Source organism: Perognathus longimembris, chromosome 3, assembly GCF_023159225.1.
Source record: "Perognathus longimembris pacificus isolate PPM17 chromosome 3, ASM2315922v1, whole genome shotgun sequence".
In the NCBI taxonomy this organism is placed as follows: domain Eukaryota; kingdom Metazoa; phylum Chordata; class Mammalia; order Rodentia; family Heteromyidae; genus Perognathus; species Perognathus longimembris.
In genome coordinates, this window is record NC_063163.1 from 73,234,998 (window position 1) to 73,256,346 (window position 21,349).

At 51.2% G+C, this 21,349-nt stretch overlaps 2 protein-coding genes across 2 annotated transcripts; both read left to right on the forward strand.

Moving 5' to 3' along the window:
- The first annotated feature begins 346 nt into the window (after positions 1–346).
- On the forward strand, positions 347–1,285 carry LOC125347952 (olfactory receptor 7G2-like). The gene has a single exon (XM_048340882.1). The coding sequence runs from the start codon at positions 347–349 to the stop codon at positions 1,283–1,285; it is 939 nt and encodes a 312-aa protein (XP_048196839.1).
- Positions 1,286–4,727: 3,442 nt separating this feature from the next.
- On the forward strand, positions 4,728–20,836 carry Adgre2 (adhesion G protein-coupled receptor E2). The gene is made up of 19 exons (XM_048342349.1): positions 4,728–4,791; positions 7,031–7,087; positions 7,217–7,336; positions 7,815–7,970; positions 9,000–9,146; positions 9,630–9,776; positions 9,871–9,917; positions 10,022–10,108; positions 10,449–10,626; positions 11,730–11,837; positions 12,460–12,674; positions 12,848–13,027; positions 14,994–15,191; positions 15,768–16,003; positions 16,850–16,916; positions 17,419–17,510; positions 18,626–18,794; positions 18,880–18,990; positions 20,646–20,836. Exons 1-19 carry the CDS (start codon positions 4,740–4,742, stop codon positions 20,652–20,654), a joined length of 2,376 nt encoding a protein of 791 aa, XP_048198306.1. The 5' UTR covers positions 4,728–4,739; the 3' UTR covers positions 20,655–20,836.
- Positions 20,837–21,349: the final 513 nt, after the last annotated feature.

Below are 21,349 nucleotides of genomic sequence, written 5' to 3' on the forward strand. Positions count from 1 at the left end.
TCCAAAAGTGAGGCTGGGGATATAGCCAAGTGGCAAGAGTGCTTGCCTCCTACACATGAAGCTCTCAGTTCGATTCCCCAGCACCACATATACAGAAAATGGCCAGAAGTGGCGCTGTGACTCAGGTGGCAGAGTATGCTAGCCTTGAGCAAAAAGAAGCCAGGGACAGTGCTCAGGCCCTGAGTCCAAGGCCCAGGACTGGCAAAAAAAAAAAAAAAATCCAAAATGGCTCCACACTTCTCACACCCACCACCCCACTCTGCACAATGCTGCCAGTGCACGTGAGGAAAGCATTCTTCGTTTCACTCCAATCACCTGGCCATTTTTCTTATGATTCTGCAGTGGTATGGAAGCCACAAACCAAACAGGTATTCCAAAATTCCTTCTCCTGGGACTGACAGATGACCCAGAACTCCAGCCTCTCATCTTCAGCCTCTTCCTGTCCATGTACCTGGTCACCGTGCTGGGAAACCTGCTCATCATCCTGGCCGTCAGCTCCGACTCCCACCTCCACACCCCCATGTACTTCTTCCTCTCCATCCTCTCCTTCACAGACATCTGCATCAGCACCACCACCATCCCCAAGATGCTGGTGGACATCCAAGCCCAGGACCACAGCATCACCTATACTGGGTGTCTCTCTCAGCTCTCCTTTGTCTTGATTTTTGGTGGACTCGAGAACTGTCTGCTTGCTGTAATGGCCTATGACCGCTATGTGGCCATCTGTCACCCCCTGAGGTACATCATCATCATGAACACTCACTTCTGTGTCCTCCTGGTTCTGCTCTGCCTGGGTGTCACCACAGGCAACGCCTTGCTCCATAGTCTGATGCTGCTCCAGCTGTCCTTCTGCACAGATCTGGAAATACCTCATTTCTTCTGTGAACTTGTTCAGGTCATCGACCTCTCCTGTTCTGACACTACCATCAATATCCTGCTGGTCTACTCAGGGACCAGCCTGTTCGCTGGTGTCCCTCTGTTGGGGATTATCTTCTCCTACAGTCACATCGTCACCTCTGTATTGAAGATCCCAACTGGAAGGGGAAGGCTCAGAGCTTTCTCCACCTGTGGCTCTCACCTTTCTGTGGTGTCTTTATTCTATGGGACAGGCATTGGGGTGTACATGAGTTCAGAAGTCACTGTGTCTCCCACCAAAAATGCTGTGGCATCAATTATGTATATCGTGGTCCCACAAATGCTGAACCCCTTTGTGTACAGTTTGAGGAACAGGGAAATGAAAGGAGCCCTGAGACATCTCATCACTGGGGTGCCCTCTTTGCTGTGATTGCATCAATCTCCATGACCTTTGGTTTGCAGAATCAGAGAAATACCAGGGAGATGGAATACTGAGTCCTTCGTAGCCTTGATCTTAAAAGAAAAAAGGCTGGCCACAAGTGGTTGATGCCTGTTATCCTAGCTACTTAGGAAGCTGAGATTTGAGGATCGCTGTTTGAAGCCAGCCCAGACATGATACTCTTATCTCCAATTCACCACTCAAAAAGAAAAACCAGAAGTGGAGCTGTGGGTCAAAGTAGTCCCCCGCTACCCTAGAGCACAAGAGCTCAGGGACAGTGCCCAAGTCCTGAACCCAAGCCCCACAAGTGTCCAAATAAATAAATAAATAGAAGGAGAAACTAGATTCAGCCGGTTCTTGTGGTTGGGACTTCCTGGCTTGCAACCCACAGATATTAATGGACATCTACTGTGATGCAAATGAGCACATAACTAGATAAATGACTGAAGTGTCCCTGGAAAATGGTAGCCTTAGGAAATCACATTCATCTCATTACTCAGTTCCATCATTTATAAAATTTACACAATTTGACATCTCAGTGCCATGGGAATCGTTTGGAAATAAACTAGATGGTTTGTTTTTGTTTCTGTTTTTGTTTTGGTGCTGCTCCTGGGCTTGAACTCAGGGCCTGGGTAGTGTCCCTGAGTTTTTATGCTCAAAGCTAGTGCTCTACCACTTGAATCACACCTCTGTTTCTGGATTTTGGGGGTTTTTTTGTTTGTTTTTTGCCAGTCCTGGGGCTTGAACTCAGGGCCCGAGCACTGTTCCTGGCTTCTTTTTTCTCAAGGCTAGAACTCTACCACTTGAGCCAAGGCACCACTTCCGGCATTTTTTTTCTATATATATGGTGCTGAGGAATCGAACCCAGGGCTTCATATATACAAGACGAGCACTTTACCACTAGGCCATATTCCTAGCTGTTTCTGGCTTTTTGGTAGTTCATTGGATATAAGAGTCAAATTAACTTTCCTACCCAGGCTGGCTTCAGACCATGATCCTCACTTCTCAGCCTCCTGAGTAGCTGGAATTACAGGTGTGAGCCACTCAGGGTCCAGAAAATCTTAAGACTTTGGAGAAAGATTAGACAGACAGTAGGAACACAGATGTGAGATCTTTGCGGGACTATTAATAACTCCTGATTCCACTGACATTTACCTAGGTGTCTTGTGGATATTTTGCAAGAAAATAAATGCTTGCTTGTCCCCCCAGGGAAAGGACAACTCAGACTGGGAATAGGAGGGGAATGAGCCTAAGGCGCAGATTCACAGTGCTGGACACACTGCTGCCACTGGGCCTTGGCGTGTGTGTGCACGCATGTGTGCGCTCACGTGTGCACGTGTGTGTGTGTGTGTGTGTGTGGAAGCCGACCTCGGCCGTGGACATCATCCTTCACAGGGAACGGAAGGCAATGACACCCAATGGGAGGAGGATCCAGATACATAAAACGGCAGCAAGTCAGAACTTCCAGTTCCGGGGGTGACTCTACTCGCCGACTTCCAGCTCTGGTTCCTGAGGCCACTCACTTCCGGGGTAGGCCTCTCCCAGGAGCTGTGTCTTGAAGCTCTCCGTCTCCACCAAATCAGAGGCTGTTAGACATGATAATCTCCGTGGGTGTGAATCTTAAGATTGTCTGCTTGTTGAAACGTTGCAAGAGGGGAAAACAAACAACATAAAAATATCGCCCAACCTCCAGGATGCTGGCCTCTCTGTGTGGGTTGACCTGAGTGGGCCTTCCCCTCCTTGCTCTTCTGTCATCTGCATCACACACACACACACACACACACACACACACACACACCCTTCACAGACAGGAAAACCTCAGCAGAGGAAGAACGTCATCTCAATGAACAGATCTCAGTGCTCAAGATGGACTTGAACAGAAAGTAGACCAGCTCTACCAGGGGAATTTCCAATATAAGTCCCTTGGCCCAACCCACCCCACCCCCGCCACCCCTCAACACTACCAAGAGTGAAGGAAGCTCAAGGAGCATGAACAGGTCTCTATTGTGATGGTGTCTCTTGAGTAAAGAGACATGTAATGGCATAAAGCCTGTAATCCCAGATACTCAGGAGGCTGAGATCTGAAGATGATGGTTCAAAGCCAGTCCAGACAGAGAAAGTCCATGAGACACTTATCTCCAATTGACCACCAAAAAGCCAGAAGTGGAGCTGTGGCTCAAGTGCTAAAGTGACAACCTTGAGTGCGAAAAGCTCAAGAACAGAGCCTCAGCCCTGAGTTCAAGTACTGATACTGTTATATTCCGAGAGTGAGAATAATCCATTAAGGTACAACTTAAGGTGGGAAGGTGTTTTATTTACAAAGGGATTTTATTTACAACCTAAATCCCAGAACCAGAGCAGCCCTCCACCTCCAAATGCTAAGCTGCTACTACCTTGTCCTGGGCTAGTTACCCAGAACCCAGACCTGAGACCTGACCTGAACTCCGAACCTCCACACCTTAATCTCCAACTACTTCAGCCTCCAAACTTCCAAACCTCCAGAGGAGCAAGCTTTCTTCCTGTAGGCCTTTCCTCAAGCTTTAAGCCTCAGGCCTCTCCAGAGGCTTTAGGCTTCTCTACCAGACTCAGGCCCCAGACTCCTCCTCAGGCCTCAAGCTCCAGAGTCCTCCACAGGCCTCAGGCTTCAGACTCTCTCTCAAGGCTTCAGGCCTCAGGCTTCAGACTCCTCTGCAGGCCTCCGGCTTCGGACTTTCCCTCAGGCATCAGGCTCCAGACACCTTCGCACCTCCTGCCTGCCCTGATCAGCTCAGCTCTGCTCCTCTGACCAGCCCAGTTCTACTCTGTTCCCCTTGCTCTTCTCCTCCTGCTCTTCTCTTCTCCCCTCACTTCTCCTCCTCTCTCCTCCCCATCCATCCATATGTGTGTCTGTCTGTCTGTCTGTCTGTCTGTCTGTGGCTGGGAATGTGGGTTAGCGGTAGAGTGCTTGTCGAGCTCGCATGAAGCCTGGGGCTTGATTCCTCACTGCCACATACAGAGAAAATGCCAGGAGTAGTGCTGTGGCTCAAGAGGTAGAGTGCTAGCCTTAAGCAAAAGAAGCTCAGGGACAGTGCTCAGGCCCTTTGTTCAAGCCCCAGGAATGGCACAATAAAAGAAAAAGAGTGTGTGTGTGTGCGCATGCACAAAAAATTTATAGAGGCAGGAATGTAGGATGGTTCTTTATGATGCAATGTATTCAAATATGTAACTCCACACTCCCTGTAACAAAGTATTTTAGGAGACAGCCCCAAAAATTTGTTTATATAGTTTCTACTAATGCAAAGCAAATATTTGAAAAGGAAACTCTGAGTTCCTGTAACGTGAGCGATCAGATATGAAGGGATTAAAAAAACACATCACTGGTTCCTTAAACCATCTTGGTTACAAGTTCTCCTTAAAACAGGAAGCACTGTTGTAGCTGCTACAGCCTAGAATCCAAGGTTCCTCTATGAATGGCCTCCCTGATTTCTGGACCATGAGACAACAATACTTGAAGCTATTCCTGGGTAAGTTGAATTATGACAATGACAAGAGACAGATAATGAGAACTGGGGGCCACATACCCAATCTGCAAATCCTCTCAGTCGTTAACTTGATTTCTGGCTTCTCTATACCTGACAGCAGGGAAGACATTTTTCTGAGATGTTCACTCTTTTACACTAAGTTCTCCAACAAGAAAGTCGTTTTTTTTTCTAGTGTCTGTAGTCATCATGCTGATTTGGGCCTGAGATTCCTCAGGGTGGGTGTCAAGATATCAAGCCAGACAGAAGCTGATACTTAAACTCTAATACTCTGATCCAAAAGCCATCTGAAGCCAGATGCCTGTGGCTCACCTCTGTAATTCCACCTGCTCTGCAGGCTGAGAACAGAGGATCTTGGTTCAAAGCCAACCCAGGCAAGAAAGTCACCCAGATTTTTTTATGTCAAATTAACCAACAAAAAGCCAGAAATGGAGCTGTGGTTAAAGTGGTCAAGTACCAGCCTTGACTAGAAAAGCTCAAGTGGAAGTGAGAGACCCTGAATTCAAATCCTAGCAGCAGCATTTTAAAAAAGCTCTCTGAAGTATTGGTATGTGTTGTCCTTTGGAAAAAATACCATCAATTTACATTCAACTGGCAGTGAATTCTGGTCTTTATTTCCTTTAATAAGGAGAATAATTAATAATTATTTAATAATAGATCGAGACTGTCAGAAGTTGAGGCGTCTTATCTTAAGCATTTGTCTCTTTGGCTGTAACTCCTTTCTTGTTACTTATGAATACAACAGGCTCACTTCCTGTCTGATGCATAAAACATGACTTTTTACCCAAAGCTGGGAACCCTTTAAACAACACTAGTCCCCACAATAGTGTCGAAATTTAAAACAAGTTTAGTGCCTTTAGCTTCTTCAAGAGATTGTGTTTGTTGCTTCATTTTGATTTTGAGACAGGTTCTCACTATGTTGCCCAGGATGACCTCAAACTACTGGGCTCAAGGAATCCTTGAGCTTCAGCCCCCCAAATAGCAAGGACTAGAGGCACACCCTGCTAGACCCAACTGGAGCACATTCTAAGTGTGTATGTACAGCATACACAAGGTGCAAAGGAACTTGACCATACATGTGGACACAGACATTAGAATCCAAATTTTCCTGTAACTCAACCACCAGCCCAGAGAGCAAGGTTGTATGGAGAGCAATGGTAGAATCTGGGTCCAGATCCTTAGGTTCAAATCCTGACTCTGTCTTCTGTTAGCGACACTGTCATAACTGTCCTCTGTAAAATAGTGATAATATTCTCTCTCTCTCTCTCTCTCTCTCTCTCTCTCTCTCTCTCTCTCTCTCTCTCTCTCTCTCTCTCTCTGTCTCTCTCATTCTGGTAAGGAATGGGGGCCAACAAGAAGCGGGCATCAATCAATTCATATGTTCCAAAGCTTGGCATAGTTGTAAATATTTTATGTACCTAGAGTTTAAAATATGATTGTGTGTCCTGCCACAATAGTTCATGCCTACAATCTTGGCTACTACTCAGGAGGCAGAGAACCTTGTTGGATTCCTTGCTGCATTCCCAGAGTTTCTAGGTTGAGGGAGAGTGAATGTTCCTCCTAGCCCTCCTCAGGTGCCTATCCAGTGCACCCCATCCCTCGGTCCTCGTGTGTGTGTGTTTCCTCACCTGAACAATCTCTTTCCTGAATCTCTCTGTTGAATGAGGCCAGGCCCCCTGTCTCTAAAGCCCCTGGAGACTAGATAGAAGCCCCCAGCCCCACCCTGGGCAGGGGCCACTCCACCCCAGGCCAGCATCAGGAGCAGAGGGACTCTAGGGCCCTCAGCAGCCCATCACAGCAACTTCCTGTCTGTGTCTAAAGGCACTGGGAGCTGGGCTGGGGGTCTGTGGCCTGTGTCCCAGAGCCATCGGGAGATTTGAGGAAAGGCCGGGTCCAGGGCCTCTGTTCTCCCCTGAGTCCACTGACTGAGGCCACTGACATGCCCGGGCTGCCTCCTGCCCTAGTACAGGAAAGGAGATACCATCATTTGGCTCCTTGCCCATGGCCCAAAATCAGGATCTGGGTGGCCAGGCCCCCTGACAGGAGAAGGAATCAGGGCCCTGTTTGTGTGAAGGGACACCAGCAGTGTGGTGGCCATGGGCTCAAAGAGGTGCCACGGACATATCCTGGTGCTGGATACCATGCAAGCCTGTGTGGGGGTGAACTCCAGCCCTCGAAGGCACTCCTTTGGGGTGTCCCTGACCCCTCTCCCACTCTGTTGCAGTGTTGTGCATGGTGCTGAGACTGTGGGGGGCTGCAGCCTACAAGACAGGAGGTGAGTCTACAGGGAGCACTTGCACCCCACCCGAAGGCTGGGGAAAGGGTCCTCTTGGCACCCTCAGCCCCGCCCCCACCTCCCCTGGGTCTCTGCCCCCACCCTCTCACCTGGTCTCCTACCATGCAGGCTGTGCCAAGTGGTGTCCTCCGCACTCCACATGCCTCAATGCCACCACCTGCCGCTGTGAGCCGGGATTCACTTCCGGGGAGGAGCCCATCATCACCAGCCAAGCTGGAAGCTGCAACGGTACGGAGGATGGAGGGGGGGGGGCGGCTGGAGAGGATCTAGCCCCTGGGGAGTGGGAGACATGAGTCACAGTTGGGGGGGGGGGTCTCAGCCTGAGCCTGAGACCAATCACTGAAGGCAGAGAAAAGGAGAAGCAAGAAATCAATGTGTGCGGCTTCCTCTGGAGGGAGGACTTGGGTCACCTGGAGTCTGTGTGCACCCATCAGCCCTCAGGACTAGGAGAGGGAGGTGCTAAGCCTCTAGCCCATCCCTACCCTGTCACTGTCCCCTATGTCACCCTGAGAATTCAGAGGAGCAACTGACTGATGAGCCTTCAGGAATGGCTTGCTCCAGGTGCAGCCCAGCTTCAGAATGCAGCCCAAGATTCTTTTCAATAGCTGAATCAGCCCCAGTGCTGGGAGGTCAGGGTGGTGATGGGGTTCTCTTTCCTGAGAGAACTCACACCTTTGGGAGGTGACCTTTGACCTGTGTGTTACAGATATCAATGAGTGTGCACCGCCTTTGAGGACGTCCTGTGGGAAGTTTGCCGACTGTCAGAACACAGAAGGGAACTATTACTGCATGTGCAGCCCAGGATATGCGCTCCTTTCTGGGGGAAAAAAATTCCATAATGAGAGTGAGAACACGTGTCAAGGTGAGTTCCCACCTCCCCATGACCAAGGAATGGCTGTGAACTCAGCGCCTGAGGGGTGAGACAGACAGAGCAGGCATACGTGCACCTGTGCCCAAACACCTGCCTGTGGAGCGGTGCCAAGGTCAAGAGTAAACTTGGGGACCAGTAGAACCTCACTCTCTGAAAACATCAATGACAAGTGAAATGTGTTAAGGTGGTTGGAATCGTTTGTGGAAAGAGAAAGAGAGAGAAACGGAGACAGGTAGAGAGAAACACAGGCTGAGAGGATGGGAAACATTTATCTTTTTTTGGTCTTTTCTTTTTTAGTACTGGGGACCGAACTCAGGACGTTGCACTTGCTAGGCTAGCGCTTTGCCACTGAGCTACATCCCAGCCACATTTATCTTTTTTTTTTTTTTTTTTTTTTGGCCAGTCCTGGGCCTTGGACTCAGGGCCTGAGCACTGTCCCTGGCTTCTTCCCGCTCAAGGCTAGCACTCTGCCACTTGAGCCACAGCGCCGCTTCTGGCCGTTTTCTGCATATGTGGTGCTGGGGAATCGAACCTAGGGCCTCGTGTATCCGAGGCAGGCACTCTTGCCACTAGGCTATATCCCCAGCCCACACATTTATCTTTTAAAGATTTAAAAACTGCAGTGTTCGGCTGGTAGAGATTGGCTAGTCTGGGAGCAGTAGGGGGTGTGGCTATCTTAGTGGGACTTGGCTGGTGAGCATGGTTATCTCTGTGGGCGCGGTTAGAGGGGCGGAGCTACATCTTGGAGCAGCCTCTGGAAGGCTCAATTGCCCTGTGCCTTTTAAGTTGCTTTGTTTGCCTTCTTTTGTCTATCTGTTGAGGGTGAACCCAGGGCCTTTTGCAGTCTAGGCTAGGCTCCCAGACGTGTCACACCCCAGCCAATGAGCTGAGACCTGTCATCAGGCCCCGCCCCCACCACTGAACCACGCCCCACCGCCGTCCATGCCCTCGGAGTTGAGCAACTTCCAGGCTGAGAGGCAGGCTGCCTGTCTGGGTCTGACCCTCCGGCCTTGTCCACAGATGTGAACGAATGCACCTCCGGCCACAACCGCTGCCACAACTCCACCCATTGCCTCAACAAAGCCGGCGGCTACCAGTGCCGCTGCCGATCGGGCTGGAGGCCGATCCCGGGATCCCCGGACGGCCCGCCGGACACCCAGTGTGAAGGTCCGCAGCTTGGAGACTCCGCACTCTGGGGACCTGACAGGACCACGCCCACCGCTTAGCCGCGCCCCCTGGTGGCCACGCCCATTGGCTAGGCAGTGCTGTCTGGCCACGCCCGTTATTGGGCATGCCTACGCCCGCTGATTCGCGGCCCCCTCTTGACCAGACCCACGGCCTCCTAGCTCGCGCATGGCCACGCCCCCTCATTGACCGTCGCCGGGTCTCTGGGCCCGAAGAGCAGGGCTGTCCGAGAGATCACGGGAGCCGCTCCTTACTAACAGCGGACTCCATCCCAAAGGCTCCCAGCCCCCGCACATGGGTCTGCGGCCCGCGACGCCCCTGCGTCCGTGCTCACCTCAGGCTCCTCCAGCTTAGGGGCGGGTGGGGGGACCGGGCGGGGCGGGGGGAGAGGTGGGAGAGGGCACGGCGACCACCTCGGGTTCCGACGGGGCCGGACAGGGTCTGAGCCCTTCCTGTCCTCCCCAGACGTGGACGAGTGCCGCCTCAGACTACACGAGTGCCACAGCTCCACCACCTGCATCAACACCGTGGGGTCCTACAAGTGCCTCTGCTCCCCGGGCTGGGAGCCGCTGCCGGGGCACACCCGGGATGCAAAGAATCCTGAGTGCCAAGGTACCCGAGACCCGCCCCCCCCCCAGCCCCCGACTCCCTCTTCTGCACGCAACACCCGCCCCAGCTCACCGTAACCCTGTTCTGTCCCGTGCAGGGATCGACTTCCCCGCCTGGACGGCGCCCCCCGGAATCCACAGCCCGGTGAGGGGTGGAAGTGGGGTTGGTGTGGGGTGAGGCCCCTCCGCCGCCGCCCCATGCACCCCGCAGTAGGCCGGGCTCTCTGAGCGCTCCCCTCTGCCCCCCAGGTTCTCGACGCCTTCTTTGAGGAAGTGCAGAATCTGACCAGGGACTTCAGGCCACAATCACCCCAGGACACATCAGACACAATCCAGGTGGGCAACACGCAGAGGAGGCCAGGGCAACTTCGAGATGACAGATGAGAGGCGGGGGGGGGGGGAGGAAAGGGGGGTGTGTCCCAGGCCTGAGCTCTGCCCATTGCAGGGCTGGTGGAAGGACACACACACACACACACACACACACACACACACACACACACACACACACACACACCCCAAGTGCACTCACTGGCTTCTCTCTTGCTCTGAACCAGGGCCCTGGGTTTAGGCCATCTTCTACTTCCCCCCAGTCTCTGGTCCCATGTGGAGGTGGTTTTGTTTCTTCATGCTGTCTCTCGGGCCGGTGGTCACTGGGCCTCCGTCTTCCATCCTCCAGGGCCTCCTGGAGCATCTGGATGAGCTGCTAGAGACCCCTGGGGACCTGGAGAGGCTGCCTCGTTCCCAGCAGCACAGTGTGGCCACTAGCCTGCTCCTGCACCTGGAGAATACGGTGAGAGTCCTGAGCAAGGCCCTGCCCAGGGAGGCATCATCCTTCCGAGGTCCTGCAGGCACAGGTGAGTGCCCCATCCCACTACAGACAAGTGACTGGCCGGCCCCATGCCTCTCTCTATTTCTTTATTTATTGTTTTTATAAAGGTGATGTACAGATGGGTGACAATTACATAAGTCAGCTAAAGAGTCCCTTTCTTTCTGGACGTCACCCCTTCCCTTACACTCTCCCAGTGCTTCCCTCCCATCCCCACCCACAAGTTGTACACAACCTTTACCTCTACGTCTAAAATGTTTCTATCAGCCTGAAAGTAAGCTCTCTAAATATTCCTCCCTCTTCCTCCCTTTTCCCAGAGACTGATCGCCAAGCATCCACTCTCTGCTCCTGTCAGCATTATGTTTCCTTCTGACCTGTGTCCATACTTTCATTCCTCTTCCTGGCTGAATACTAGTCCACTATATGGATGGACCACCGTTTGTTTATCCAGTCACCTACTGATGGGCTGTTTTGTGTTGGGGATTTTGTAGTTGCTTTTGTTGTTTGCACCTTGGGACTGCTGGGATTAGTGGTGCATGATTAAATTTACAGGACATAATTTTCTTGTGACATCTTATAGAATCATTGCAATACTTTTTCTCTGGTGCTGTCGTCTGTGAAGAAACAAAGTTAGAAAAGACTCAGGCTCAGTGTGTGTGTGTGTGTGTGTGTGTGTGTGTGTGTGTGTGTGCATGTGCGCACGCACCCACCACTCTTGGGACTTGACCGCAGGGCCTGGGCACTGTCACAGATTCCCAGCTCTTTGGTGCTTAGATGGAGATAACAGGCTCACAGGCTTTGCTGCCCCAGCTTGCTTCAAAACTCAGATCCTCAGATCTCAGCTTCCTGAGTAGCTGGGGGTACAAGAATGAGCAACTGGTGCTGAGCACTCATTCTCTTTTTTAACATTTCTATGTTTTCCTGTATCAGTTTTGGAAGTTTGTATGTCCTGAGGAATTTGTCTATTGCACATGAAGTGGTCAAATTCTTGCTGTGCTATTGTTATTATTATTTGAAACATTTGCAAATACATTATATGCATCATATTTTATTTATTATATGCATTATGGATACACATACATATTTGTCCACTCTAATGCTGCTTGTGTTATTTATTTCCCAAATTCACAGAAGTGACCCTGGAGTTGCAGGCTCAAGGTAAGAGGCAAGTCACCTTGAGTCAGAATCAGACAAAGATGCAGCTGAGCTGGGATCTGGCACAAAAACCTGGACACCAAGGTAATGGCCAGCATGGTATCCATGGCATTGAGACCTCCTGGTGGGAAAGATGTCATAGAAAAACAGAGTTAAGAGGGAGTTAACTACTCAGAGGCTGAGATGGGAGGATTGCAGTTCACAATCAGCTCCAGCAGGAAACACTGTGAGACTCTTATCTTCCAAGTAATCACTCAAAAACGAGAAGTGGAGGTATGGCTCAAAGAGGTAGAGCCTAAGGCTTGAGCAAAAGAGCTCAGGGACAGCACCTAGGCCCTGAGGTCAAGCCCCAGAACTGACAAAGAAAAAAAGATACAGAAAATTAAAATTAAAAGCCAGGTGCAGTGGCTTGTTCCCATCCAGCTATTCAGAAAGCTGAGATCTGAAGAATGCAATTCAAAGCCAGCCTGCGCAGGAAAGTCCATGAGACTCCTATCTCCAATTAACTAGCAAAAAGCCAGCAACGGAGCTGTGGCTCAAGGGGTTAAGTGCTAGCCTGGAACACAGAAAAAGCTCAAGGACAGTGCCCAGACCCTGAGTTTAATCCCCAGTACCAGCACACAAAAATAAAGGCAGCATGGGAAAGAGGGAAGAGCCCATCTGAGAAGGACGGGCACTGAGATTCACCCTTGCATTTGGCCCACAGGCCCTGCCATGGTGGGCCTCATTTCCATTCCTGAGATGGGCAAGCTGCTGGCTGAGGCTCCGCTGGTCCTCGAGCCAGAGCAGGGGGCAGCTTATGAGACAGACAGGAGCCCACGACAGAAGCCAGTTCTGCTGTCCCCTGTCATCGCAGCCTTCCTGAGCCACCAGGACACCAAGAACCTCAGCTCCCCGGTGACCTTCACCTTCTCCCACCATGTGAGCACTGGTGGACAGTGGGCGGTTGATGGGCAGGAAAGGGCCTGAGTCCAGGACACACCCTGGCTGTGCATCTCCTCCTTGCCGCCCCCCCCCCCACAAATTCCCAGGTCAGCTTGACCTTCATCCCTGAGCAGAGCCAAGTGGCTCACACCTGTGTCCTGTCCCTCCAGATGGTGGCCACTGGGCGACAGCGTGTTGTGCTCTGTGTGTCCTGGCACGGAGGCGGCGGTGAGTGTGGTCACTGGGTCACCACCGGCTGTGAGACCGTGGACAGCAGAGACTCCAGCACCACCTGCATCTGCTCCCACCTGAGCATCTTCGCGGTGCTCCTGGCCCATGAAGACAGTCAGGTGAGACACCTGTAGGTAACCACAACAGCATTGAGGTACACTATTCAGCCTCCACTGTCAGACAGTACTCACACCAAGGGAGCTGTTGAAATGAAACAAGTGTACAGGAAGGAGCCACCTGCTGTTGGCTTGCCTCTGCTGCAGAAGGCTGACATCTGAGAATTATGGTTTGAAGCCAGCCTGAGCAGGAGAGTCCATAAAGCTCTTTTCTCCAGGGAACAACCAATAAGCCAGAAATGGAGCTGTAGCTCAAGGGCTAGAGTGCTAGCCTTGAGTACAAAAACTCAGGGACAGCACCCAGTCCCTAAATTCAAGCCCCAGCAGTGGGGAAAAAACGAAAACAACAACAACAACAAAATTCTCTTAAAATCTAGGCTGTGTGTAGTGGCTCAAGCCTGTCATCCTATGTCCCTGGGAGGAAATTAGGTAACCAGAGTGGCAAGTTGAGACCAGCCCAGGCAAGATGTTTAGGAGACTCCATCTCAACCAATGGCTGTGTGTAGTAGCACTCACCATGCCTGTTTCCCTGGTGACAGAGCAACCAAAATCGCTGGGCACAGACAGGAGCACGTGCCAGCCATGCCCAGTGTCCCAGAGAAGCAGAGATAGGATGACTGCCCAGCAGACCTGGCCCTGAAAACAACCCATGCACCTGTGTAACTTGTGGGCAGGAACAGGAGAGGGAAACTGGGGGAAAAGTCATGGAAGGGGTGACATTGTTCAAAAAGAGACATGTGCTCATTACTTGGCTGATACCATGGTAGCCCCTCTGTGCAACATGTTCGTAGTAAAACAAAAAAATTATTTTTCACTGTGTAAGGAATTTCACTAAAGCAAGAATTTTGTAATCCAAATTACGTTTCCTCGCACAGTTATCAATTCTGTTACTTAGAACTGACATCCTGAGCTATTCCACAGTAAAGAATTACAAAATTAAAGAAAGGAATGCTTTAAATTTTTGTACTTTGCTGAAAATTCTTTTTCCCGGGATCTATAAAACATTGTTTTTATATTTTACTATTTTGTGTAGGTTTTTTTGTTGTTTTTAAATCAAGTAATACAGGACTAGCACTGTTTGCTAGACCTGGCATTTGCTCGGTACATAAGGTTTATAAGGTACATAAGTTTCCTTTCCTTTTTTAAATTTATTTTATATTTTGCAATTTTTTTTCACAATATGTAAGTTTTCCGATGTTTAGATATTTTTCTTCGATGAAGCACGAGTTTCTTTTCATGGTCCCTGATCAATTTTTTTTTAATTATTAACTTCAAAAATGAGCTGGAGGGGCTGGGGATATAGCCTAGTGGCAAGAGTGCCTGCCTCGGATACACGAGGCCCTAGGTTCGATTCCCCAGCACCACATATACAGAAAACGGCCAGAAGCGGCGCTGTGGCTCAAGTGGCAGAGTGCTAGCCTTGAGCGGGAAGAAGCCAGGGACAGTGCTCAGGCCCTGAGTCCAAGGCCCAGGACTGGCCAAAAAAAAAAAAAAAAAATGAGCTGGAGGCACGGTAGGAGTGGCTCTATGGTCAGGGATCTGGCTCATGGCAAGGGCGGAGCTTGGGTAGGGGCGTGGCTCGAGTAGGGCGGGCGGGCTCGTGGTTAGGGCGTGGTTCGCTGTAGGAGCAGAGCAGCCGGTGTGGGTGTGGCTCCACAGTATGGGTGTGTCTGATAGGCTGGGTGTGGGTGTGGTTCTTAGGTTGCCGTGGTTCTCCGCAGGGGGCGTGGCCTGCGGGGTACCACGCCTGCGTAGGAGGGAATGCCAGGCCCTGTGTTCAATGCCCACCACAGCCAAAAACGAGGAAGGCTCTCCTGTGCGCTGAAACACCAAGCCCAGAGTCATTTAGCTATCAAGTTCCTTCTATAACTTGCTAAGCCAAATACTAACAATGGGTCTGGGGGGAGGGGGAGTCACTGAACCCAAAGTGGGAGGCGGTGACCCTGTTCTCTCCTCTGCCCCCTCCTAGGACGCCGACCCCGCCCTGGCCCTCATCACCCAAGTGGGGCTCAGCCTCTCTCTGCTCTGCCTCCTCCTGGCCGCCCTCACCTTCCTCCTGTGCAGGGCCATCCGGAACACCAGCACCTCCCTGCACCTGCAGCTCTGCATCTGCCTCTTCCTGGCCCACCTCCTCTTCCTCACTGCCATCGATCACACCCAACCCAAGGTACCCACGCTGCCCCTCAGGCCCTCAGCCCTGCCCAAGGCACGCGGAGCCAGGCTGCTGCCTTGGGCTGGGAACAAAGTCGCGGTGGTTCCAGGGGGCATTGGGAGTAGATAAGCATGGTGGCTAACACCGATACTACACAAGAGGCAGAGTTTGGTAGAACCACGGTTCCAGGTCAGCCCGGATAAAGGAGGGAAAACATTCATGAGATCCCATTTCAACAGAAAAGGCCAGACATGCATGGTGGGGTGCACCCTTAAACCCAGCTTTCATAGGTAGCATACACAGAAGGATTATAGTCCAGGCTGGACCAGGCAAAAGAAAGTGAGAAAAAGAGTTTTCACAAACAGCTGGTGCAGAATAGGGCTGGAGGTGGGGCTCAAGTGCTAGAGCAGCTGCCTAGCTAGGACACAACTGTGAGTTAAATCCCCAGTACAGGCACAAAATGGGAGAAGGGAAGGGAAGGAGGGAGGGAGAGAGAGAGAGATCCATCCTGAGTCACACTCAGGGGGCTGCAAGCTACTCTAGGTGTCTCCTCGGTCCCCCCCTCCTCCTCCCCCTCCCCCTCCTCGGCAGGTGCTCTGCGCCTTCATCGCCGGGGCCCTGCACTACCTCTATCTGGCGGCCTTCACCTGGATGCTGCTGGGGGGCCTGCACCTGCTCCTCACCGCCCGCAACCTGACGGTGCTCAGCTACTCTGCCAGGAGCAGAGTCTTCAGATCGCTCATGTTCCCTGTGGGGTACGGGGTCCCTGCTGTCACTGTGGCCGTGGCCGCAGCATCCCGGCCTCAGCTCTATGGGACGTCTGCCCGGTGAGTGCAAATACCCAGCCGTCCTCAGCCCTTGCAGCTGCGATGGAAACAAAGCGGCATTTTGAGGGTTTATTTCAGAACTTGATGTGGAAACCCAATGTCTCCTTGTAGGGGATTAATTCCATTCACTAACTGAAGATAAAGTTGAGCCAGTACAGTATCCAGGCCCTGAGTTCAAGGCCCAGGACCACACCCCTCCCCCCAAAAAAGTTACATATCTGTGTTCTACTTCAGCAATGTTTATCTCAGGGGTGCTGACGTATTTGCCATCTCAAAATAAGTATGACATCCAAGAGAGATTGCATCTCTGCGTGATAGGCATCGGGTGTCCCACACATGACATTTGTGGGACATAAACCACATGTACTGTCTTCCCCATTGGCTCTTTACAGAAAGTCACAGAGGCACAGTCTCTAGTATTGAGGAAGAAAGAGAAGGGAAGGGAGGGAAAGAGGGAGGGGAAAGGAAGGGAAGGAGGGAGGGGAAGGGAGGGAAGGAGAGAGGGGAAGGGAAGGAAGGAGGGAGGGGAAGGGAGGGAAGGAGGGAGGGACAGGGAGGAAAGGAGGGAGGGGAAAGGAGGGAAGGAGGGAGGGGAAAGGAGGAAAGGAAGGAGGGGAAGGGAGGAGGAGACAGGAAGAGGGGGAGGGGAGGGAAGGGAAAGGAACAGAAAGAAAGAAGAAAGGAAGAAGGAAAGAAGGGAGAAAGGAAGAGGGACAGAAGGAGGGGAAGGACAAAAAGGAGGGATGAGAAAGGAAGTTAAAAATGAAGGAAGGAGAGGGAAAGAAGGATGAAGGAAGAAGGAGGATGAATGTGTTTATCTCCACTGTTGATTGTGTCTCTGTCCAGCTGCTGGCTGGACACACAGAAGGGCTTCGTGTGGGCCTTCCTCGGCCCTGTCTGCACCATCTTCTCTGTGAGTCATGTCCTCAAAGCCTCCTCACCAGTCCCATCTGGGCAGGGCGCCAGGAATGGAGCCATGGCAGAAGGCCGGGCACTGGTCCTGGGGTTGGAATTTGACACTGGGTATTGAAAACATCTGCATTTTGCCCCGGGTGACGGGTGGCCTGAAGTGAGATATCAAATAGTTCACCTTCGGGGCTGGGGATATAGCCTAGTGGCAAGAGTGCCTGCCTCGGAGGCCCTAGGTTCGATTCCCCGGCACCACATATACAGAAAACGGCCAGAAGCGGCGCTGTGGCTCAAGTGGCAGAGTGCTAGCCTTGAGCGGGAAGAAGCCAGGGACAGTGCTCAGGCCCTGAGTCCAAGGCCCAGGACTGGCCAAAAAAAAAAAAAAAAAAATAGTTCACCTTCCACTCCTATGTGGCTGGGATGGGGTGGGGTGTATGTGAGGTCCTGAGGTTCACCCCCAAAGCAAAAGAAGAAGGCATTCACAGCACTGCTGTGGTTTCCTTGAGGTCAACATGGTGTTCTTTCTGCTGACCCTGTGGACGGTGAAAAACAGGCTCTTGTCCCTCAACCAGAACGTGTCCACCCTCCAGAACACCAGGTGAGACGGCTATAGACATGTGCTCCCCAAAGCCAGATCCATATAGCCCTTCTCTCACTGGATACAAAGTTAGTGATGGTGCTAGGCACAGGTGGCTCATGCCTGTCATCCTAGCTACTCAGGAGGTTCTGAGGATCACAGTTCAAAGCTAGCCCAAGCAGAAAAGTCTGTGAGACTTCCATCTCCAATGAACCATTAGAAAACCAGTAGTAGAGCGGTGGCTAAAAGTGGTAGAGCGCTAGCCTTGAGCAAAACAGCTCAGGGACAGTGCCCAGGCCCCATGTTCAAGCCCCACAACTGAAAAAGAAAAGAAAAATGCAACCTTCCATCTATGATCCCACTAACATTCGGTAGGCTGCTGCTGACATCCCAGAATGTTCTCTGTCCATTCCTGAACCTAGCTTGTGACTCCACCCACCCACCCCCAGCCCTAGCCTTCATGTGCCCTGCCTGCCAACCATTCCTCCCCCCAGAACAAAGAAATCCTAACCAACATCAGAGCCTCCCACAATCCTTTGCTGGAACAATCGCTTATATGTCATTACTTAGTGCATTCTCCATTCTGATACACTGTCACCTTTATAAATGCAAGAATCTGCTCTGCTCTCTTTTATTTTTATATTTTGGTGGTATGAGGGTTTGAACTCAGAGTTCCTTGCTTGCTAGGCAGGTGTCCTGTCACTTGAGCCATGCTTGCAGGCCTTTTAAGCACTGGTGTGTGTGTGTGTGTGTGTGTGTGTGTGTGTGTGTGTGTGTGTGTGTGTGTTTAATTAGAGATGAGTCTCACTGACTTTCTTGCCCAGGCTGCCTTTGAACCACGCTCCTCAGACCTTAGCCTTCTGAGGTCCTAGGGTTATAGGCATGAGCCTCCAGCACCTGACTACAACGAGATTTTGAGAACTTATTTACCATGTATCAGTACCCTCACAGGCCCACCACACGCCTCCTGGGCATGAGATGTCATTTGTATTGTGAAATGTCATGACAGTGAAAGCCACATCTCAGCCTGAGAAGCCACCCAGGGGGGGAAGCAGACAGGATAACAGGCTTCAGTTGGTTCTGGCTGCATCGTGGCTCTGTCTCCCTGTCTATCTCTGTGTCTCCCCCACTCCCAGGATGCTGGCATTTAAAGGAATGGCCCAGCTCTGTATCCTGGGCTGCACGTGGTGTCTGGGCGTCCTGCAGGTGGGAGCAGCTGCCCAGGTCATGGCCTACCTGTTCACCATCATCAACACCCTGCAGGGCGTCTTCATCTTCCTCGTCTACTGCCTGCTCAGCCAGCAGGTACCCGGCTGCTCCGCCACGCCGTCCACTCTGTCAGCCTCCTTGCGTCCAGCCAGCTGGCCCACAGCTCACTTTCCCTCCACAGGTCCGGGATCAATACCGGAAATGGTTCCGCAGGAACCAGAAATGGAGAGGTGAACCTGAGTCATACACACTCTCCAGCAAGGCTGCATTTGATGCCTCTAAGCCCAGCTCGGTAAGAGCCTTCAAGGCACCTGGGAGCTGACCAAGTGACACCACCGCCCACTGTCACCCAGGCAGCTGGGATGCAGCGCAGAGGGTGGCTCTGGATGGCCCATGGTGCTTACCTCTTCCACGTACTAACCATTAGCAATAAGTGAGACAGAAGGCATGGTTGGCTTTTAAAGCCTCCTTTGCTGTGGCCAGGCACACTGGTTCAGACCTGCAGCCCTACCTACTGAGCCGGTGGAGATAGGTCACTGTTTGAGAGAAACCCAGGCAAAAAAAAAGTTCAGGATATTCCATCTCCACCAAATGGCTGAGTACCTTGTTCATCCAGTCACATGAGAAACTTGAACAGGATGATCAGAATCTAGATCAGCCCAAACATAAAGCATGATTGTATCTCAAAACAAATACTTCCACATCTGAGCCAGTGGCTCATGCATATAATCCTAGCTACACAGGAGGCCCAGGCCTGAGGAGCAAGGTCTAAAGTCAGCCTGGGCAGGAAAATCTAGGAGCCTTTTCACCTCCAGTGAACCACCAAAAAGGTGGGAAGTAGAGGTGTGGCTCAAATGGTGGAATGCCCACCATGACCAAAACAGCTAAGCAACAGTGTGAGGCCCTAAGTTCAAGCCCCAGGACTGACACCAAAAAAAAAAAAGAAAGAAAGAAAAAGGAAAGGGAAGGGAAGGCAGGAAGGCAGGAAGGAAGGAAGGAAGGAAGGAAGGAAGGAAGGAAGGAAGGAAGGAAGGAAGGAAGGAAGGAAAGGAGGGAGGGAGGGAGGAAGGAGGGAAGGAAGGAGGGAAGGAAGGAAGGAACGAAGGAACGAAGGAACGAAGGAAGGAAGGAAAGGAGGGAGGGAGGGAGGGAGGAAGGGAGGGAGGAAGGAAGGAAGGAAGGAACGAAGGAACGAAGGAAGGAAGGAAAGGAGGGAGGGAGGGAGGGAGGAAGGAAGGAAGGAAAGAAGGAAGGAAGGAAGGAAGGAAGGAAGGAAGGGAGGGAGGAAGGAAGGAAGGAAGGAAGGAAGGGAGGGAGGAAGGAAGGAAGGAAGGAAGGAAGGAAGGAAGGAAGGAAGGAAGGAGGGAAGGAAGGGGGCCCTGTGGCTCAAGTAGAAGAGCACTAGCCTTAAGCACAGAGAGGCTCAGGTACAGAGTCCAGACCCTGAATTCAAACTCCACGACCAACAAAAAAGAAAATAAAGCAAAAAGACTAAGAGTGTGGCTCAAGTGATGAAGCCCAATCTGTGCCATCTAATCTACAGTGTTGGTCCTAATGTGGTTTGTCTGATGTTTGCTAGGTAGCACTTACACAGGGCCCCTAACACTTTTGCCATGTCACTAACACAGGCCATACCCCTGATACTTTAGACACACCCCTGGCACTCAAGCCACACCTCCAATGATTGAGCCATGCATCTAGCCTTTCAGTTACACCCCCTAGTACTTTGGGCCATGCCCCATACTGCCAACCCTGCCTCAGTCCTAAAATTATTATAACAAAGCAAGTTGACCAGTTAAATCACAAAGTGAGCTTTTTGACATGAGCACAATCCATCTGATACATTTCATCTTTCTTGTTCTTAAAGGGAACTTGTAAGTTAGCATTCTCCAATCATCTATGGCTATACAGTCTTATATATCATTTATTCAAACATTATTCTTCCAGGCTAACTAGAAAGCTCTTACAAGCTACAACCTGTCTTCTCCTGGACACTCTGAGTGGCCAGTCTTTCCATTAAGAGAGCAAATGAAAACTTTGTGATGTGTTTCAAGAAATTCACCCTGAAAAGCCAGGCACTAGTGGCCCATGCCTGTAATCCCAGCTACTCAGGAGGCTGAGATCTGAGGATCGTGGTTCAAAGCCAGCCAAGGGAAGAAAAGTCCATGTGAGGGCTGGGAATATGGCCTAGTGGTAAAGTGCTTGCTTATCATGCACAAAGCCCTGGATTCGATTCCTTAGCACCACATACATAGAAAAAGCCGGAAGTGGCCTGTAGCTCAAGTGGTAGAGTGCTAGCCTTGAGCAAAATGAAACTCAAGGACAATGCCCAAGCCAGGCCCTGAGTTCAAGCCCCAGGGCCCAGCAAAAATAAAAGAAAAGAAAAGTCCATGTGACTCTCATTTCCAATTGACCACCAAAAATCTGGATATGGAACTGTGACTCAAGTGGTAGAGCACCAGCCTTGAGCAAAAGAGCTAAGCAAGAGCACAAGGCCCTGAGTTCAAATCCCAGTACCAGTACACAGAGAGAGAGAGAGAGAGAGAGAGAGAGAGAGAGAGAGAAAATAAAGGGAAATGTCAAAGCAATTCATCCTGTTGGTGGTGTGAAGGGCTCCATGGAGGGCCTGGCTTCCATTCAGACCTTGGAGA